The sequence below is a fragment of the Somniosus microcephalus genome, chromosome 7, assembly GCF_052327205.1.
Source record: "Somniosus microcephalus isolate GS21.2 chromosome 7, FLI_Smic_1.0, whole genome shotgun sequence".
Classification (NCBI taxonomy): Eukaryota; Metazoa; Chordata; class Chondrichthyes; order Squaliformes; family Somniosidae; genus Somniosus; species Somniosus microcephalus.
In genome coordinates this window covers 264,481,791-264,500,413 of record NC_140993.1, presented here as the reverse complement: position 1 = coordinate 264,500,413, position 18,623 = coordinate 264,481,791, and the positions used below count along the sequence as shown (strand labels likewise).

Sequence of the window (18,623 nt, the reverse complement as noted above, 5' to 3'; positions counted from 1 at the left end):
CAGCCTTGGCGAGTTGCTGCAGTGCATCTTGTAGATGGTACACACTGCAGCCGCGGCACACCGGTGGTGGAGGGAGTGAATGTTTAAGGTGGTGGATGGGGTGCCAATCAAGCGGGCTGCTTTGTCCTGTATGGTGTCGAGCTTCTTGAGTGTTGTTGGAGCTGCACTCATCCAGGCAAGTGGAGAGTATTTCATCACACTCCCTCACTTGTGCCTTGTAGATGGTGGAAAGGCTTTGGGGAGTCAGGAGGTGAGACACTCGCCACAGAATACCCAGCCTCTGACCTGCTCTTGTTGCCACGGTATTTATGTGGCTGGTCCAGTTACGTTTCTGGCCAATGGTGACAACCAAGATGTTGATGGTGGGGGATTCGGAGATGGTAATAGCGTTGAATGTCAAGGGGTGGTGGTTAGACTCTCACTTGTTGGAGATAGTCATTGCCTGGCACTTCTGTGGCACGAATGTTATCTGTCACTTATCAGCCCAAAACTGAACGTCGTCCAGGTTTTGTTGCATGTGGGCATGGACTGCTTCATTATCCGAGGAGTTATGAATGGCGCTGAACACTGTGCAGTCATCAGTGAACATCCCCATTTCTGACCTTATGTTGGAGGGAAGGTCATTGATGAAGCAGCTGAAGATGATTGGGCCTAGGACATTGCCCTGAGGAACTCCTGCTGCGATGTCCTTCGGCTGTGAGGATTGACCTTCTATTACGTGGAGGGACTAGAGAAGCTAAGGTTATTCTCTTTAGAGGGGAGATTTAATACCGGTATTAAAAATGATGAGGGGGTTTTGATAGAGTAGATAGGGAGAAACTGTTTGCATTGGCAGGTGGGTCAGTAACCAGAGGACACAGATTTAAGATAATTGGCAAAAGTACCAGAGGGGCGAGGAGGAGAATTTCTTTTTTTACGCAGCGAGTTATGATGATCTGGAATGCACTGCCTTGGAAGCATATTCAATAATAACTTTCAAAAGAGAATTGGATAAATACTTAAAAGGAAACAATTGCAGGGCTGCGGGGAAAGAGCAGGGGAGTGGGAATAATTGGATAGTTCTTTCAAAGGGCCGGCACAGGCATGTTGGGCTGAATGGCGTCCTTCTGTGCTGCATCATTCCACGAGTCTATGGAAAAAAACGCCCTGATGATGGAATATTCCCGAGAAATCTTTCTTTCAGACGAAACATGTCTCCAAATGGACGAAAGTTAAAACTGTTCCAGCTCACAGGATTGATCATTCAAACAAACGTGAAATTACTCACCTTGATCCTGTTCATTTGAAGAAACTCCCAGGAACACATCAGTGACATTCTCAGGGTTCAAGTGAGTGATGGCATCAGAGATTCTGTCCAGAGAGATGAGGGACTCTGCTGCATACAAGTGACCTAGAAACCTAAACAAAATCACAAAGTCAGGAATCCCAAACTAAAACTACAAGTTCAATAAATTATTTCAAGCTTTGCAAAATTAAGTGTCATTAAAGCACCAATTAAGAACCAATATTTTGAAGTAGCCTTTCAAAACCACACAACTTGCATTTATATAGCGCCTTCAACGTAGTAAAACGTCCCAAGCGCTTCACAGGAGTATTATCAAACAAAATTTGACACCGAGCCACATAATGAGATATTAGGTATACTATTTTTTTTGGTAGCACACTCGCCCGAGTCAGAAGGCTGTGGGTTCAAGTCCCACTCCAGGGACTTGAGCACATAAAGCTAGGCTGACACTCCCAGTGCAGTGCTGAGGGAGTGCTGCACTGTCGGAGGTGCCGTCTTTCGGATGAGACGTTAAACCGAGGCCCCGTCTGCTCTCTCAGGTGGACGTAAAAGATCCCATGGCCGCTATTTTGAAGAGGAGCAGGGTAGTTCTCCCCGTGTCCTGGGGCCAATATTTATCCCTCAACCAACATAACAAAAACAGATTATCTGGTCATTATCACATTGCTGTTTGTGGGAGCTTGCTGTGCGCAAATTGGCTGCCATGTTTCCCACGTTACAACAGTGACCACACTTCAAAAAAGTACTGCATTGGCTGTAAAGCGCTTTGAGACGTCTGGTGGTCGTGAAAGGTGCTATATAAATGCAAGTCTTTCTTTCTTCTTTCTTTCTATTAGATACCAAAATAAATTCCTAATTTGATCACCAAGGTGGACTTGTACATTTTTCCTGTAGCTGGCTTATTTTTGATGCCATATATTCATCTGCAAACTTCCTCCTCCCACACAACATTCAACAACTTGCATCTATATAGCACCTTTAACCTAGCTTAAAAAAACCTTCCAAGGCACTTCACAAGTACGTTATCAGACAAAAAGGTGCTTTCCCCCATGATTACAGTGAAGTAGAAATCTGATTGAAGTATAATTATAAAAAGGTGTAGAAAGGAAGGAGAGAGAGATTAGGAAGAGGAGGGACTTTGAAAGAAGACTAGCAATCACCATAAGGGGAAACAGCAAGGGTGTCTGTAAGCACATGACTAAAACAGGATAATCAAAGGGGGTTGACACCACTCGTGGATGAAGGAGGTCATCTTGAACTCGAGTGTGAGGGAGTGGTGGAGATGCTTAATAAGTATTGCACAGTTCTTAAAGGTAAAAATAGGACTGATGGGACTACCTGAGGGCGTGGAACAGCCACAACTGATGATAATTATTCAAAAGGGAACTGTATTAAAAAGGTCAATAGGACTAAAGGTAGTAAAGTTACCTAAATGGTAGGCATCCTGCAAAAATTGAAGTATCTAGGGAACGAATAGTGGAAGAGGTTCAAAAGAATGCAGATGCACTAACTTGTGTCCAAAAACCTTTGGAAATGGAAAATGTGCCAAAGGAATGGAGAGTGGAAATTGCTCAATCGTGTTCAAGAAAAGGGTAAAGGTTAAGTGAGGAAATTATCGGTGCATAATACAGGATGAAGTTAGTGACCACTTGGAAAGGTGTGGGCTGATCAGGCCAATAAACAGAGATTTGAGAAGAGCAGGTCATGCTTTACTAATTTAACTGTGCTTTGAGTAAATCCATGTACAGGAAACTTTGGTTTATCCGGGAGGTTATATGTCCGGAATACTCGATCTAACGGCAAAAATCAGGAGCCGTTTTCTATATGTTTTTTTTAGTTCTTGTTGCTTTTTTTCCCCCCCAGTCAAGCACTGCAAGGTCTGTAGCTATAGCAACAGCTTCAGCTACAGACGCTTGCAGCTGCAGCTGACTGTTTTGAAGCTGTTGCTAAGCAACAGGGTTTGTTGATTCACACGGAGCTTCTCAGTTTCCTATGTTTAAACATTAACTCTGGTATGTCCGGCACTTTTGATGTTACGGCACCAGCTTGGTCCCGTCAGTGCCAGATATCAGAAAGTTTCCTGTATTAGGTAAAAGGAAATTGATTGTACACATGAATTATCAATGAATCTGATGAGGTGACACACAAAACTGGTTGCAAAGATTAAGGGAATTGCGCCCTCCCCCCATTGCCCAACCACTCTCTCGGGATCAACTAAAGCGGTAGCGACCCGTGACCCAGCTGTACATTAAGCCCCACATTCATCACCAGTACTATTTACATCCATCTCAGCATCAATGCCCACTTCTGCCCCCATCTCAGTCCCTTGGTTACTGAGACTCTTACATGTGCCTTTGTCAGAGGGAATTAGATACAAAAGGAAACATTTGCAGTGCTGTGGGGAAAGAGCGAAGGAGTGGGACTAATTGGATAGCTCTTTCAGCCAGCAGACAATGGGCTGAATGGCCTTCTTCTCTGCTGTATTTTTCCTTTTCAAGTGCATGTCCAATAGTTGAAGCTTAAATAAGCACTTGCTTCACGTGCAGAATAAGTTCAATTTAATCACATTTAATGATAACACCCCGTTACATAAAATTTTGTTACTTACTTTAGAGATCCAGACAGTTTGGCCTGCTGTAGAAGATTCTCTGCATGATTTAAGGCCATAAGGTTGTCGCCAAGTGCAAGGGCAACATATGCACTGCCAGCCAGTATGGAACATCTGAGTGAACAGGAAACAAAACTTGCAATGTGATTCCACTCCTCCATTCTTCACAGGATTTCAAATCGGAGTTGAAGCCCGTCTAGAACTTCAACTCATCTATAGCGGTTAATTCTATTCGGTTTGTCGCTATTTAGGAAGTGTTCGATGCTCACTTCTGCCCCAGTAAACACTTGGGAGTAACTAATCATTTAGGACATAAACTATACTCTTCTCATTCTTTTTCTGAGCTCACTCGTATCTTTTTGGATGAGCTGGGTGGGGTGGCAGAGAGAATCTCAGACATGGGAGGGTATTGAAAGAATGAGCTCAATCAAACTTGCACAAACTAACCATTCTTCTTAGAATAAAGCAGCGCGAGATTGCTGCGGGGGGGGGGTGGGGAAGAAAAAGGAACTACTGGGCAAATAATTTCTTCCTTTTTAGTACCAGCTAGATCTGTCCCGAGCAGGGACTGACTGCACTGCATTAAAACTATTACCTTTGCTTACGTTAAATTCCAGCACTAATCGAGATTTTTTTTTTAATGTTTGAAATAGCCTGGACTTAACGGCAACAGAATTGGGGTTCTAATGTGCATCAGAAAGCTCCCATCAGATTTTTGCACTTAGTTGAAACGACATTGTAGGAAGTAGCAATAAGTAAATGGATAAAGAATATCCTTACCTCAGGTTGTCTAATTCCTGCTTCCTTAACGGAGAAGATGGTGGGCCTGGAACTAAGAACTTATCTCCTTCATGAGGCTTACCACTGTAGAATGGGGGAAAAATAATTTCAGCATATATTACTGCAACAAAAATGGAGCATTTCGATGGATTATTTATGGGATTCAACAGGGAAATGCTGCTAACTTCAAACTATGCAAAAAGGCATTAATGTGCTTTTGTAGCTTGTTCCCGTGGAGGGGGACGGACTTGGTGGCAAGGGGACAGAGTTTATGTCAGGGACTGAAGACAATGGCTTGGGTCGCATCGAGGTTTAGCTGGAGGGAGATACGGGTCAGCCAACACTGGGTGTCGGTAAAGCAGTCTGACAGCAGAAGCAGTGGAGGGGAAGTCAAGAGAGGTGGTGGGGAATTAGAACTGGCCGTCAATCGCCACACACACACAGAAACCGAGCCCATGGCTTCAGATGATATCACCAAGGGGCAGAATGTAGCGGAGGAAGAGGTGGCGGAGAAGATCATGGACGGATCCTTGGGGGATTGCGGAAGTGACAGTGCAGGGTTGCCATTGTCAGAGATTGCTAGCTTCCGATATATTGATCAGTTGGTTCTACTGATCATTTGTTCTGCTAAGCAAATCATTGAATACAATAGGATTTCCACTATATTTGTACTTTGTCCCTTACACTTGTATGAACACTGAAGTATCTTTCATTGTGCTCTACCTGCATGTCTCACTGTTTTCATTGCTGGTTTCACCACTGCCAGATTGATTGAAATTTCTTAAACCGTTATCTTTTTTTATCTCCTGATGATCTTCAGGAAGCAGAAGCAAGGCATTTCTTAAGCAGATGGCTGCGAACTCCATGCTAGCTACAGGAATGGCTGAAGACTGCCCATCGCTGTGGAACAAAATGAAACAAGCCCGCTTAATTAAAGGGTACATGCTTTCAACATCCAACGTGAAACTTTTACACAGGTTAATCTGAAATGTGCCTTTCATTATTCTCAATGGAATTGATGCTGGTTATGGCTTTCTTGGCTGAAATGCACAGAAGGAGGCCATTCAGCCCATCGTGCCTGTGCCGGCTCTTTGAAGGCGCTATCCAACTAGTCCCACTCCTCCCCCTGCCCTTTCCCCATAGCCCTGTAAATTTCTCCCTTTCAAGTATTTATCCAATTCCTTTTTGAAAGTTATTATTGAATCTGCTTCCACCGCCCTTTCAGGCAGCGCATTCCAGATCATAACAACTCACCGAGTTTTAAAAAAAAATCTAATTTCCCCCCTGGATTTTTTGCCAATTATCTTAAAGAGTAGAAAGTTTTAATTTCTATCTAGTAACCCTTCCCTCCACTGAGGGAAATTGTTGTCAGGTAAAGACAACAGGCTTAGCTGTGATGCTCCCTGTAGTTGAATAGCCACCTGACACACACTATATCCAAGCTCAAACGTGAAGACTGGCCACTTGGATGAGGTACTAGCAGGTTGCCAGAATCCAGTAACTGCACCCCAGCAAGAGTCGGTGCTTTCAGGAAAGAGGAATAATACGTATTTTAAGGGAGGAATTAATTTGAATACAATGCTTGCAGCAACTGTTGAGGGAAGAGGCCTTTGCCCAATACCTCCCTCATAGTTTGTGGTCTATAGTCACATTAAATTTCATATTTCCTGTGAACATGTCAGCTGAGTATTTCATTGCCCAAATGTATTTAATTTAGGATCCTTAACAGCCAAGATCTGAACATATTTGTACGCAAAACTTCACTGAACTAACTTTGCATTGGGTAAATCTTGAAAGTAACAAGTCTAAGGGGGAAAAATTCGGTGGCGCCCCCTTTGGGGCGCTAACTTCGCCGGGGTGCTACTTTTAAGTTACAAAAAAGTTAGCGCCCCTGTGCCATAAATTGAGTGGTAGCTCCCCAAGCAAGAGGCGGGGGCTCTACTGGAAGCGCACCACCCTCCTTCCGGAGGCGTTACCATTGAATAGCGCGTCGGCACGTAGCGCTGTGGTACTGCAAGCCTCTCGCCCCTGATTAAAGGGGAGTCCTGGCGCTGCGCGCACCGGGGCCCTGCTGGACCACCGATCGCGGCCGGCACCCTGTATAAAAAAAGCGAAAGGGGGCAGGTGCTGACAGGTGGCCAAAACAAAATGGCCGCCCGGCACCAGCCCTTTAATTTGCGCCGCAGTGGCCACAAAAACACCACCTCGACCCTGTCGGACATATCGTCCGGCGGTAGGTCATGGGGCGCGGCCGGAGTGCGACACACGGCTGAATTTCATGGGAGGTGTTAGCGGCGCCACCCGGGGGCGCTAACGGGAGGCGCAGAGCAACCCAATTTTTCCCCCTAAAAGTTTTCAATTCTAAACCGTTTCTGTACAGATAATATGCACACTTAAAATCTAACATTTAAACATTTTAAAGTTCACTCATTTACACACTGTGCTACGCAGTCACTGGTTGAATCATTTACACCTGGTGGTCACTCGCTCGGACGTAGCATCACCCGTGTACGCGCTGTGCGCGCTCGCCCCCCCCCACCCGTGTACGCGCTGCGCTCGCCCCCCCTCACCCGTGTACGCGCTGCGCTCGCCCCCTCACCCGTGCACGCGCTGCGCTCGCCCCCTCACCCGTGCACGCGCTGCGCTCGCCCCCCTCACCCGTGCACGTGCTGCGCTCGCCCCCCTCACCCGTGCACGTGCTGCGCTCGCCCCCTCACCCGTGCACGTGCTGCGCTCGCCCCCCCCACCCGTGTACACTGCGCTCGCCCCCTCACCCGTGTACACTGCGCTCGCCCCCCTCACCCGTGTACACTGCGCTCGCCCCCCTCACCAGTGTACACTGCGCTCGCCCCCCTCACCAGTGTACACTGCGCTCGCCCCCTCACCCGTGTACACTGCGCTCGCCCCCCTCACCCGTGTACACTGCGCTCGCCCCCCCACCCGTGTAAACGCTGCGCTCGCCCCTCACCCGTGTAAACGCTGCGCTCGCCCCTCACCCGTGTAAACGCTGCGCTCGCCCCCCTCGCCAGCGTACACGCTGCGCTCGCCCCCCTCGCCCGCGTACACGCTGCGCTCGCCCCTCTCGCCCGTGTACACGCTGCGCTCGCCCCCTCACCCGTGTACACACTGCGCTCGCCCCCTCACCCGTGTACACACTGCACTCGCCCCCATTACCTGTGTACACACTGCACTCGCCCCCATTACCCGTGTACACACTGCGCTCGCCCCCATTACCCGTGTACACACTGCACTCGCCCCCATTACCTGTGTACACACTGCGCTCGCCCCCCCCCCCTCACTCACTCATACATGGTGCTCACTCACTTATACACGGTGTTCTGCATGGACTGTGATGCCAAGACGATCTTTTGATGATAGCCTTGACCCAGAATTGATTGTACAATCCCTTTTTTGCTTGGCAGCCCTCTGGTCTCTTGTTCTGATGTCTGAAGAAAAACAATGCTGAAATTTAACATAACAGGAGAAAATGCAGGGGGAAAAAACAACAGCTTTGGAACAAATAAGAAAGTAGTTGACATATGAATTCGTCCACTCACCCCCTTGTTGGCAGCAATGCAACACTCTGCCAGCCTTAACCAAAGACGTGGGTTGGAGTGGTACACCTGAACGGCCTCCATCAGACACTCAAAGGCTGCCAGCGGTCTGCCTATGTGCAATAGCTGGATTCCACAGTTGTGTAACAGTTCATACCGTTTGTTTGTGAGCAGAGTGCTCATTGGTCTGCCTGAAAACTTCTTCCCTAAAATCATTTTTTTTAAAAAGAGGGGAAAAAATAAACTCCAAATATTAAGTAGCCACAAAAAGCAGAAATTTTAAAAATTGTTCAATAAAACCATTTGAAAAGATTACAACAAAATAGACTACCTAACTTGTAAGCTACTGCATCCAATTAAGACCAGTTAATTAGAAATTGATTTCTTGAAACCTCTTGTAAACATTTTCATCTAAGCAGTTCCTTTTTGTTTAAATTAACAAAAAAAGTTTGCTTTGCACCAACTAAAATATTTTTTGTACAAAATTATGCTCAACGCAAATGAGTGAAACAATGCCAGTCAGCTTTAGTTCCAGAGCAGTGTATTTGGAATTATTTTTTTTAAGAACTGGATTATTTAAGTTACGCCTTTCACGACCTCAGGACGACCCAAAGCGCTTTACAGCCAATGAAGTACTTTTGAAGCGTAGTCACTGTTGTAATGTAGGAAACGCAGCAGCCAATTTGCACACAGCAAGCTCCCACAAACAGAAATGTGATAATGACCAAATAATCTGTATTAGTGATGTTGGTTGAGGGATGAATATTGGCCATGGACACTGGGGAGAATCCCCCTGCTCTTCTACGAATAGTACCATGGGATCTTTTACATCCACCTGAGGGGGCAGTGGTTCAACATCCCATCTGAAAGACGGCACCTCCGACAGTGCAGCATTCCCTTGGTACTGCACTGGGAGTGTCAGCCCAGATTATGTGCTCACGTCTCTGGTGGGGAGGGGGGGGGGGGGGACTTGAACCCGCAACCTTCTGAATCAGTGGCGAGTGCTCCCGCTAAGGCCAACACATCACTATGCTGATCGCCAGAACGTACAAAAAAGGAACGCGAGCGCGAACAGCTGGGTTTCATAAGCAAGGAATCAATAACTGACAACGTGCATTTATGTACCATTTAACTTCAAATCATTCACACTAAAATAGGTTTGTTAATGGCTTTAGAGTCTTTGACCTAAAGTAACGCACCTTGGTCTGTGCTTGTTCCAGTTAACTGCACACAAGCGACATCATTCTCTTGCAAGGCCTTTTTAAAGTAGAAAATTCCAAGATTGTGTTTCCCCATAGCAAAATGGATGCATCCAAGATTATTCCAGAACATACATCTAATACATTCACCTGTTTGCAAATGTTTCAAGGAGAAAAGTCAAGGGTCAAGACAGTAATTTTAACTATTTCATTATTATACAACAAGGCAGAATGACAGATGCTAGTTTTCAGGTAGGAGGGGTTTTAATTTCAAGATAAAGGTCATCAATTCGGTAAGAGTAGATAAGGAGAAACTGTTTCCACTGGCAGGAGGGTCGGTAACCAGAGGGCACAGATTTAAGGTAACTGACAAAAGAACCAGAGGGGAGATGAGGAGAATTTCTTTTACACAGCAAGTTGTTGTGATCTGGAATGCACTGCCTGAAAGGGCGGAGGAGGCAGATTTAATAATAACTTTCAAAAGGACACTGATGTGCCTTCAATAACCACAAAACTAGAAGTTATAGACTTTAACAAGTTGGCTTTTAATCACGAAGATCAGAGCTAACATCTCAACACACTGACTGGCTCGCAGGAATGAGTCATACAGATCCTGGGATCTTTGTGTAAGAGAAGTCAGGGGCGGAGCCAAGAGCCAAGACCTGGAACCTTCCAGGTTAGTCAGGAAAGAGGAAGTGAAACTATACACCGTGTGGGGGAGGGTAATATACATGAGTGCAAAACGAATACAGGCACGGCAAACAAGTTTCATTACAGACACATTTGCAGGACTATGGGGGAAAGAGCAGGGGGAGTGGGACCGATTGGATAACTCTTTCGAATGGCCTCCTCCTGTGCTGTAAGATTTTATGGTTCACTGTCCTCCTTGCTGGTTATCTGATTTATTATTCCCTCACACACTGTGACCCAGTCTGTAGGAAGCAAGTTCACTGGCACTTGGGAGCTATTGACTAACACGTACGCAGGTCGTAACGCTGTCTCATCCTCCCTCGCTCGCGATTTCCACGTCAATTTCAGGTGAATATCAGTGGCAGTCAGGAATCTGGGTCCTCAGGCTGACCCACGAGAGCCACTTTCAGCAAACGCATCGCTAATTTCATTTGTATTTATTCACAAGGCCAGGCGATGTCACGATTATAAATATGTCGACACCAAGGTATTGGAATTTCCTAATGGGAGAGCTCTTTCAAAAGAGCTGGCATAGGCACGAAGGGCCAAATGGCCTCCTTCTGTGCTGTACGATTCTAGGAATTAAAAAAGGGGTGTGTACCATAGGCGAGACCTGTGAAATGTGTGCAGTGAGATGAATGTGTTAACTGATGGCCACTGGAGGGTGTCATCCTCAAACCAAGTGAGGATGTACAGCTCATGCAAATTTGAGAGACAGGACTGGACGTAAATGGGATAATTCTTTCAATGTTTCAAATGTGTCCAGACCAAAAAAAAAAAATCACAAATACCGGTAAGGAACCAATGAGAGGATTGTTCCTACGTGGATGAGTAACAAATGTTGGCCAGGACCCAAATGGCCATCAGACGAGGGTCATGCAATGGAATCACAATAGCACTATGTACCGAGCCTGGGATCCTTAAAAAAAAACTCCTATAGTGTTTAGCGACGTTGAATGATTAAGTGTATTATGCGGAAAGAATGAACAAAGTCATTCTCCTGTTCTTTTTGCATTACAGATAAATTGGAAAGCAAAAATGAGTTCTGCTAGACCTGAATAAATTCAATTGTACTGAATTGGAAGTGGGAGGGTAAACCCCACTCAAACAGCTGGTACTTGGCAGATCAGACCGAAATCCCCTTCTTTCAGAAGACGATGACAGCTAGGATTACAGCACTAACCTTTCTATAATAATAAAAATACAAAATTAACACACTAGACAGAAAATCTTATGAAAGAAAGTGAACAGGAAAAAACGATTTGAAGAAAATTGGCTAGACACAAAGATTTAAATACAGATGAGGGACAAGAGGATTTTTCCCACCCGAGCCAAGCACATGATTACTGGGACTTCAATTTACTGATAAATTGACCAAGGCAAAATATCTACCTACACTTGCCTCGATGAATCATCCCAATAGTCATCTACAGTAAATAGTAAAACATAGCAGTTCTTTGGATTCCTACCTGTGCTGAGGAATCCAGGATGATCTGTGATGTTTGCGCTGTTCAATAGTTTCACTGCTTTTCGATAATTCCCCCTTAAATACTCAAAATTGCTCTTGAGAAACAGGGAGGGAGCAGACTGCATAAAAAGGCATAGTAAATAGTTTATAGATATGCACACACATTCACAGGTAACGCTTATATACAAAACTGAGAAATCAAAGCCCATTTATAGAAGAAAAACAAAAATCACCTGAATGAAATGATAATCCTATTACACAAACTACTCGCTTTATAATGAAAACTAGACATTGTCCTTCAATTATCATGCACGTAAAAGGATGAATGATTATATCCCACAAATCTGCATACATGTACAAACAAATCGTGTTTTTATAGTACCATTCATTTAGTGTCAGCTGTGGCTCAATGGTCGCAGTCTCGTCTGAGTCAGAAGGTCATGGGTACAAGTCCCACTCCAGACACTTGAGCACAAAATCCAGGCCAACACTCCCAGTGCAGTACTGTCACAAGGGTCGTCTTTCGGATGAGACATTAAACTGAGGATCAGTCTGCCCCCTCAGGTGGATGTAAAAGATTCCATGGTACTATTTTGAAGAAGAGCGGGGGAAGTTCTCCCTGGTGTCCCAGGCAACATTTATCATCATTATCTCACTGCCGTTTGTGAGACCTTGCTGTCGGCAAATTGGCTGCCGCATTTCCCTACATTACAACAGTGACTACACTTCAAAAGTACTTCCATTGGCTGTAAAACACTTTGGATGCCTTGAGGTCATATAAATGCATGTCTTTCTTTTTGACAGAAAAATTTACCACGGCACTTCACAGACATGCGAGGAAAACACTCTGAGCCAAGGGAGGAGAAATTAATATTTGACAATGACAACCCTCTCCCCACCCACTCCCAAACAGGTGCTGTTACAGTGCTCCTGACCCAGTAGCAGGTTTTAAATTGATATGTATATAGCCAGACTGATAGAGCACAAATCCCAGGAGGTGATATTGAGCCTGTACAAGGCACTTTTACGACCACATCTGGAGCACTGTGTACTACAGCAAGGATATCCAGGTGTTGGGAAAGTGCAGATATAAGAGCCAACAAACTGACAGGCAGGAATGACGTATGAGGAGAGATTGTGTCGATTGGGCTTATACTCACTGGAGTTTAGAAGATTGAGAGGGGATCTCATCGAAACCTATAAAATTCTGTCAGGCCGGGACAGACTAGATGCAGGAAGGATGTTTCTGATGGCTGGGGAGTCCAGAACCAGGGGTCATAGTCTAAGGATAAGGGGTAAGCCATTTAGGACTGAGATGAGGAGGAATTTCTTCACCCAGAGAGTGGTGAACCTGTGGAATTCTCTGCCACAGAGGGCGGTGGAGGCCAGTTCATTAAATATATTCAAGAAAGAGTTGGATATATTTCTTGAGGCTAAAGGGATCAAGGGATATGGAGAGAAGGCAGGGACAGGGTACTGAATTTGGATGATCAGCCATGATCTCATTGAATGGCGGAGCAAGCTCGAAGGGCCGAATGGCCTACTCCTATCTTCTATGTTTCTATGACAGTTAACTTAAGTCATCTGAGGTAAGAGGGACTGATTATTCTGGAGGAGGACGACTCAGGAGATAGTCTTCCAAGTATTAAAGTTTCTTCAGGGAATAGATGCGTTGAACTCCATATATGTTTAATATGTTGGAAGATATTAATATCTTCCAGGTACCATAGGAGTAAGCTGTATTGAGCAGAGAAAGGCTTCTACTGGAAGGTAGGTTGCTAACCAGAGGACACAGATTTGAAGAACCAGAGGGGGAGATGAGGAGATTTTTATTTAGCGCAGCAAGTGGTTATGATCTGGAATGCACTGCTTGAAAGGGTGGTGGAAGCAGATTCATTAATAACTTTCTAAAGGGAATTGGATAGACCTGAAAAGGAAACTTTTACAGAGCTATGGGGAGCGAGTGGGGGAGTGGGATTAATTGGATAGTTCTTTCAAAGAGCCAGCACAGGCACGATGGGCCAAATGGCCTCCTTCTGTGCAGTAAGATTCTGTGCTTCAAGATTGCCACAAAGCCCAGAACCACGATACACAAGATTAATATCAGAAGGTGGTGATGGGGAGGGTGGAGGAGAGGGAGAGTGCGCGAGCGAAAGATTCTTAACATTTAGTTCTGATTTATATAGGAGCATAAGTTTTATGTAGTTTACTTACATTTCCAGCGGTATTCATAACAGATTTGATTTCCCGCTTACAGGCTTTCAAAGATTTCATCTGGACGTAAGCTCGCACTTTACACTGCAAACAAAACATGGGCCAGTCATGTAGGGAGAACAAGAACATTTATACCATCAGAAAGATCAAAAAAATTGGCCATTGCAAATACCGTGCAATCCATTTATAGAGAAACATAGAAGATAGGAGCAGGAGTAGGCCATTCGACCCCTCAAGCCTGCTCCGCCATTCAATGAGATCATGGCTGATCATCCAAATTCAGTACCCTGTCCCTGCTTTCTCCCCATATCCCTTGATCCCTTTAGCCTCAAGAAATATATCTAACTCCTTCTTGAATATATTTAATGAACTGGCCTCCACCGCCCTCTGCGGCAGAGAATTCCACAGGTTCACCACTCTCTGGGTGAAGAAATTCCTCCTCATTTCAGTCCTAAATGGCTTACCCCTTATCCTTAGACTATGACCCCTGGTTCTGGACTCCCCGGCCATCAGAAACATCCTTCCTGCATCTAGTCTGTCCAGGCCTGACAGAATTTTATAGGTTTCGATGAGATCCCCTCTCAATCTTCTAAACTCCAGTGAGTATAAGCCCAATCGACACAATCTCTCCTCATACGTCATTCCTGCCATCCCAGGTATCAGCCTGGTGAATCTTCGCTGCACTCCTTCCATGGCAAGAACGTCCTTCCTCAGATAGGGTGACCAAAACTGCACACAATACTCAAGGTGTGGTCTCACCAAGGCCCTGTACAACTGTAGCAAGACATCCTTGTTCCTGTACTCGAACCCTCTTGCTACGAAGGCCAACATACCATTTGCCTTCTTAACCGCCTGCTGCACCTAAAGTTTTAATATTTGGTGCTTTCCCTGACCATTTCTAGGCTGTTTGCATGCACATATATTGTTATATACTCCCCTCCCCACACAGTCTCCTCTATCAATTTACTATTATGGTCTTTGGAAAAAATTATACGTTTGAAAAACAAAACTAGATACTTCTACCCGTGTCAGCGAAGCATGCACGTGGCATTTGCACGACAACTTTTCATCAGTTGTTGATATAAATATTTGAGAGAAATTCCATTTGCACAGTCAAAGTTGCTAACCAGCTCTTGGTCTATTTGTACTGGTTGAACTTAACAATTATTGCCTCATGAAAAATAAAAGGGCTCCAATCATAGAATCTTACAGCACAGGAGGGGGCCATTTGGCCCATCATGCCTGTCCCACTAATTTTTTTTCCCTTTTCTAGTATTTATCCAATTCTCTTTTGAATGTTACTATTGAATCTGCTTCCACCGCCCTTTCAGGCAGCGCGTTCCAGATCACAACAACTCGCTGTGTCAAACAAAAACAAAAAAAAATTCTCATCTCCCCTCTGGTTCTTTTGCTAATTATCTTAAATCTGTGTCCTCTGGTTATCGACCCTCCTGCCAGTGGAAACAATTTCTCCTAATTTACTCTATCATAACCCTTATAATTTAACACCTGTATTAAATCTCCCCATAACCTTCTCTGCTCCAAGGAGAGCCAAGACCCAGTGGAGATAAATTACCCACATACCTGATGAATTTTGGACTTTGTTGCTTCCACCATAACTCCAGCATCGACCTTCTGATTAGTGGCATCTTTGTAAGCCTTTGTCCAAATGACAGAGAGAAGTGACTTTAGTATAACAATTTTACATAGCTGTATACCGTAAGCTTAATGAACACACGTTTATGGATAAGACTTAGCTTCTCCCCCACACCACAATCAAATCTTCTTGGAATATATTCAGGGAGGGATTTGAAAACCAGGATGCGAAGCCAGTGAGGGATCTGAAAACAAGGATGAGAATTTTAAAATCGAGGCGTTGCCGGACCGGGAGCCAATGTAGGTCAGCAAGCACAGAGGGTGATGGGTGAACGGGACTTGGTGCGAGTTAGGATGTGGGCAGCAGAGTTTTGGATGATTAAAGTTGACAAGCTGAGGTGTTGCTTGCGGAGAAAAGGTACAAGGAAAAGTCAACTACATAAACCTTGACCCTCAGGCAGCAGATTTAAAATCTGAATGTCGTGTGCAGGCTGTGGTCTTACACTCAGCAGGCAAGTCCAGGCTTCTGTGGTGCATGCCTTCATAAATGGATCTCCTCATAAATTGAATGGCGGGTTTAGGTAAGCCGAAGAATTCCTTGTACAGGAAACTTTGGTTTATCCGGAGGTTAACTGTTCGGAATGCTCGATCCACCGGCAAAAATCAGGAGCCATTGTTAGGTTTTTTTTCTTCTCGTTGCTTTTTTTTTTCCACCAGTCAGGCTCTGCAAGGTCTCGCTGAAGCTGTTGCTAAGCTACAGAGACACTTGCAAGGTACGGCCGACTGTTTAGAAGCTGTTGCTAAGCAACAGGGTTTGTTGCCAGATACGGAGAGCTCCGTATGTTTCAACATTAGCGCTGGTTTGTCCGGCAGTTTTGATGGGACGGCAACAGCTCGGTCCCGTCGGTGCCGGATAGCACAAAGTTTCCTGTACATCAGATTTCTTAAATCAAGTTGCGTAGCTTAAGTAGGCATAGAACTTTGAGATCATGCCATGCACTCTCAGATTGTCCTTGGCCACCTGTCAGCATCTGGTCCCAAGTCCCGTTCACCCATCGCCCCTGGGCTCACTGACCTACATTGGCTCCCAGTCTAGCAATGCCTTGATTTTAAAATTCTCATCCTCATTTACAAATCCCTCCGTGGCCTCAGCCCCTCCCCATCTCTGTAACCTCCTCCAGTTCTACAACCCTCCGAGACCTCTGCGCTCCTTCAATTCTGGCCTCGAGCAGCGCCAATTTTCATCGCTCCACCATTGTCAACCGCGCCTTCAGCAGCCGAGGCCCTAAGCTCTGGAATTCCCTCCCTAAACCTCTCCACCCCTCTCTCCTCCTTTAAGACACTCCTTAAAATCTACCGCGTCAATCAAGCTTTTGGTCGTCTGCCCTAATATCACCTTATGTGACACTGTCAGATTTTGTTTGATAATCGCTCCTGTGAAGCGCCTTGGGACGTTTTACTACATTAAAGGCGCTATATAAATGCAAGTTGTTGGTGGGGTTGGAGTCAGTGATGATGTTATGTCGATGTTTGTGGGAATAATCATGCTGGCTGCGTTTATTTTATTTTTTTTACAATGCAGTGAGAGATACAAATCATCATTAGATATGTGAGAGTGTGCGTGAGAGAGAGAGGGGGCATAGTTTCAGAATAAAGGGTCGCGCTTTTAAAACTGAGATGAGGAGGAATTTCTTCTGAGGGTCGTAAATCTGTGGAATTCTCTGCCCCAGAGAGCCATGGAGGCTGGGTCATTAAATACATTTAAGGTGGAGATAGGCAGATTTTTACAAGATAAGAGAGTGAAGGGTTATGGGGAGCGGACGGGGAAGTGGCTTTGAGCCCAAGATCAGCCATGATCTTATTGAATGGCGGAGCAGGCTCGAGGGGCCAAGTGGCCTATTCCTGCTACTATTTCTTATGTTATGAATGCAGACAGACAGAGAGATGCCGATAGCAATACCCACACAGACCACTTTCTGGTGTGCTGTAGTGGCCCAGGGCAAATCTCCTAGTTGTTCTAGCCTCTTCTGCAGGAAGCACTTGGCTTACAGCAGGCATGTGGAAGAGTAATAACGTGGGGTGAGATCGTAGCCTCAAGCTTCAGCTTCCTGTGGGCCTGCTTCTATCCAAAATGAATGATACAATGACGGTGATCACTTTGGTCAGTACAGGTATTGTGCAGATTGGAGCCCTTTTCATTAGTAACGGGGCCCGGGGGGGGGGGGGTGATAATCTTAAAATATTGATTGCCAAGATCAGGCACAATCCTACATACTGACCAATACATACAGAAAACAACACTCAGGCAAGAGCTGGGACAGAAGTCAATCAAGTCATCTGAAAGTTAAATAAGCCTCTCTAAAACGATCATGGGATCTGTGACTCCTTTGACACCATGAAAGAAATACAGCCTTAGTTACAAGGATAACTGCAGGGGCATCCTGAGCTGCTGAAACCATGGGAACATCTGGCAAAGGAGCACAACCAATCAGGGGTCAATCCTTTAAGATACAAGATTAAATTAAGAAATCTCGAGTTTCGTTTCATTTTCTCTTCAGGAGCAAAGGAGAAACTATTGCTTTTGGTCTCACCTCGAGGGGTCAGCCGTGGCTCAGTGGGTAGCACACTCACCCGAGTCAGTTCATCGTGGGTTCAAGTCCAGGGACTTGAGCACAAAATCTAGGCCGACGCTCCCAGTGCTGAGGGAGTGCGGCAATGTCGGAAGTGACGTTAAACCGAAGCTCCTCTGCCCTCTCAGGTGGATGTAAAAGATCCCACGGCACTATTTCAAAGAAGAGCAGGGGAGCTCTCCCCGGTGTCCTGGCCAATATTAATCCCTCAACCAACAGCACCAGAAGAGTGTCTGGCTGTTTATCTCACTGTTTGTGGGAGCTTGGTGTGCGCAAATTGGCTGCTGCATTTGCCTACTTTTCAACAGTGACTGCACTTCATTGGCTGTGAAGTTCATTCCTTCTTTTAGGGAACAATGGAGAAAGTTTGCAGAATATTTCTACAGGAGATTAAATGGTTGGGATAGAGTCCATAATTGGGTGCACTGTGTATATAGTCTGTGGCAGGAAGTGTGTTATTGGGGCAAACAGCCTTTTCACATGTGAAATCGAGGATGAACTCAGCAGAATAGAAAATCAAACAAATCAAAGAAAGATTGATTTGCATTTATATAGCACTTTTCACGACCACCGGACGTCTCAAAGCGCTTTACAGCCAA

The 18,623-nt window shown here is 45.3% G+C and overlaps 1 protein-coding gene across 2 annotated transcripts in view; it reads right to left on the bottom strand.

The window, feature by feature from the left end:
- The window catches only part of cnot10 (CCR4-NOT transcription complex, subunit 10), a 48,117-nt gene that overhangs the window by 13,818 nt on the left and 15,676 nt on the right, over nt 1-18,623 (bottom strand). Inside the window, exons 6-15 of one of the 2 annotated variants that reach the window (XM_085993717.1) lie at nt 15,383-15,457; nt 13,799-13,882; nt 11,586-11,679; nt 9,427-9,576; nt 8,231-8,433; nt 7,998-8,119; nt 5,397-5,573; nt 4,674-4,757; nt 3,894-4,007; nt 1,268-1,398 (exon numbers count right to left, since the gene is read on the bottom strand). In XM_085993717.1, coding sequence (XP_085849843.1) covers nt 1,268-1,398; nt 3,894-4,007; nt 4,674-4,757; nt 5,397-5,573; nt 7,998-8,119; nt 8,231-8,433; nt 9,427-9,576; nt 11,586-11,679; nt 13,799-13,882; nt 15,383-15,457 — 1,234 coding nt within the window. Of the gene's footprint in view, nt 1-1,267; nt 1,399-3,893; nt 4,008-4,673; nt 4,758-5,396; nt 5,574-7,997; nt 8,120-8,230; nt 8,434-9,426; nt 9,577-11,585; nt 11,704-13,798; nt 13,883-15,382; nt 15,458-18,623 lie in introns of both variants that reach the window. The other variant, XM_085993716.1, reaches the window with a different exon arrangement.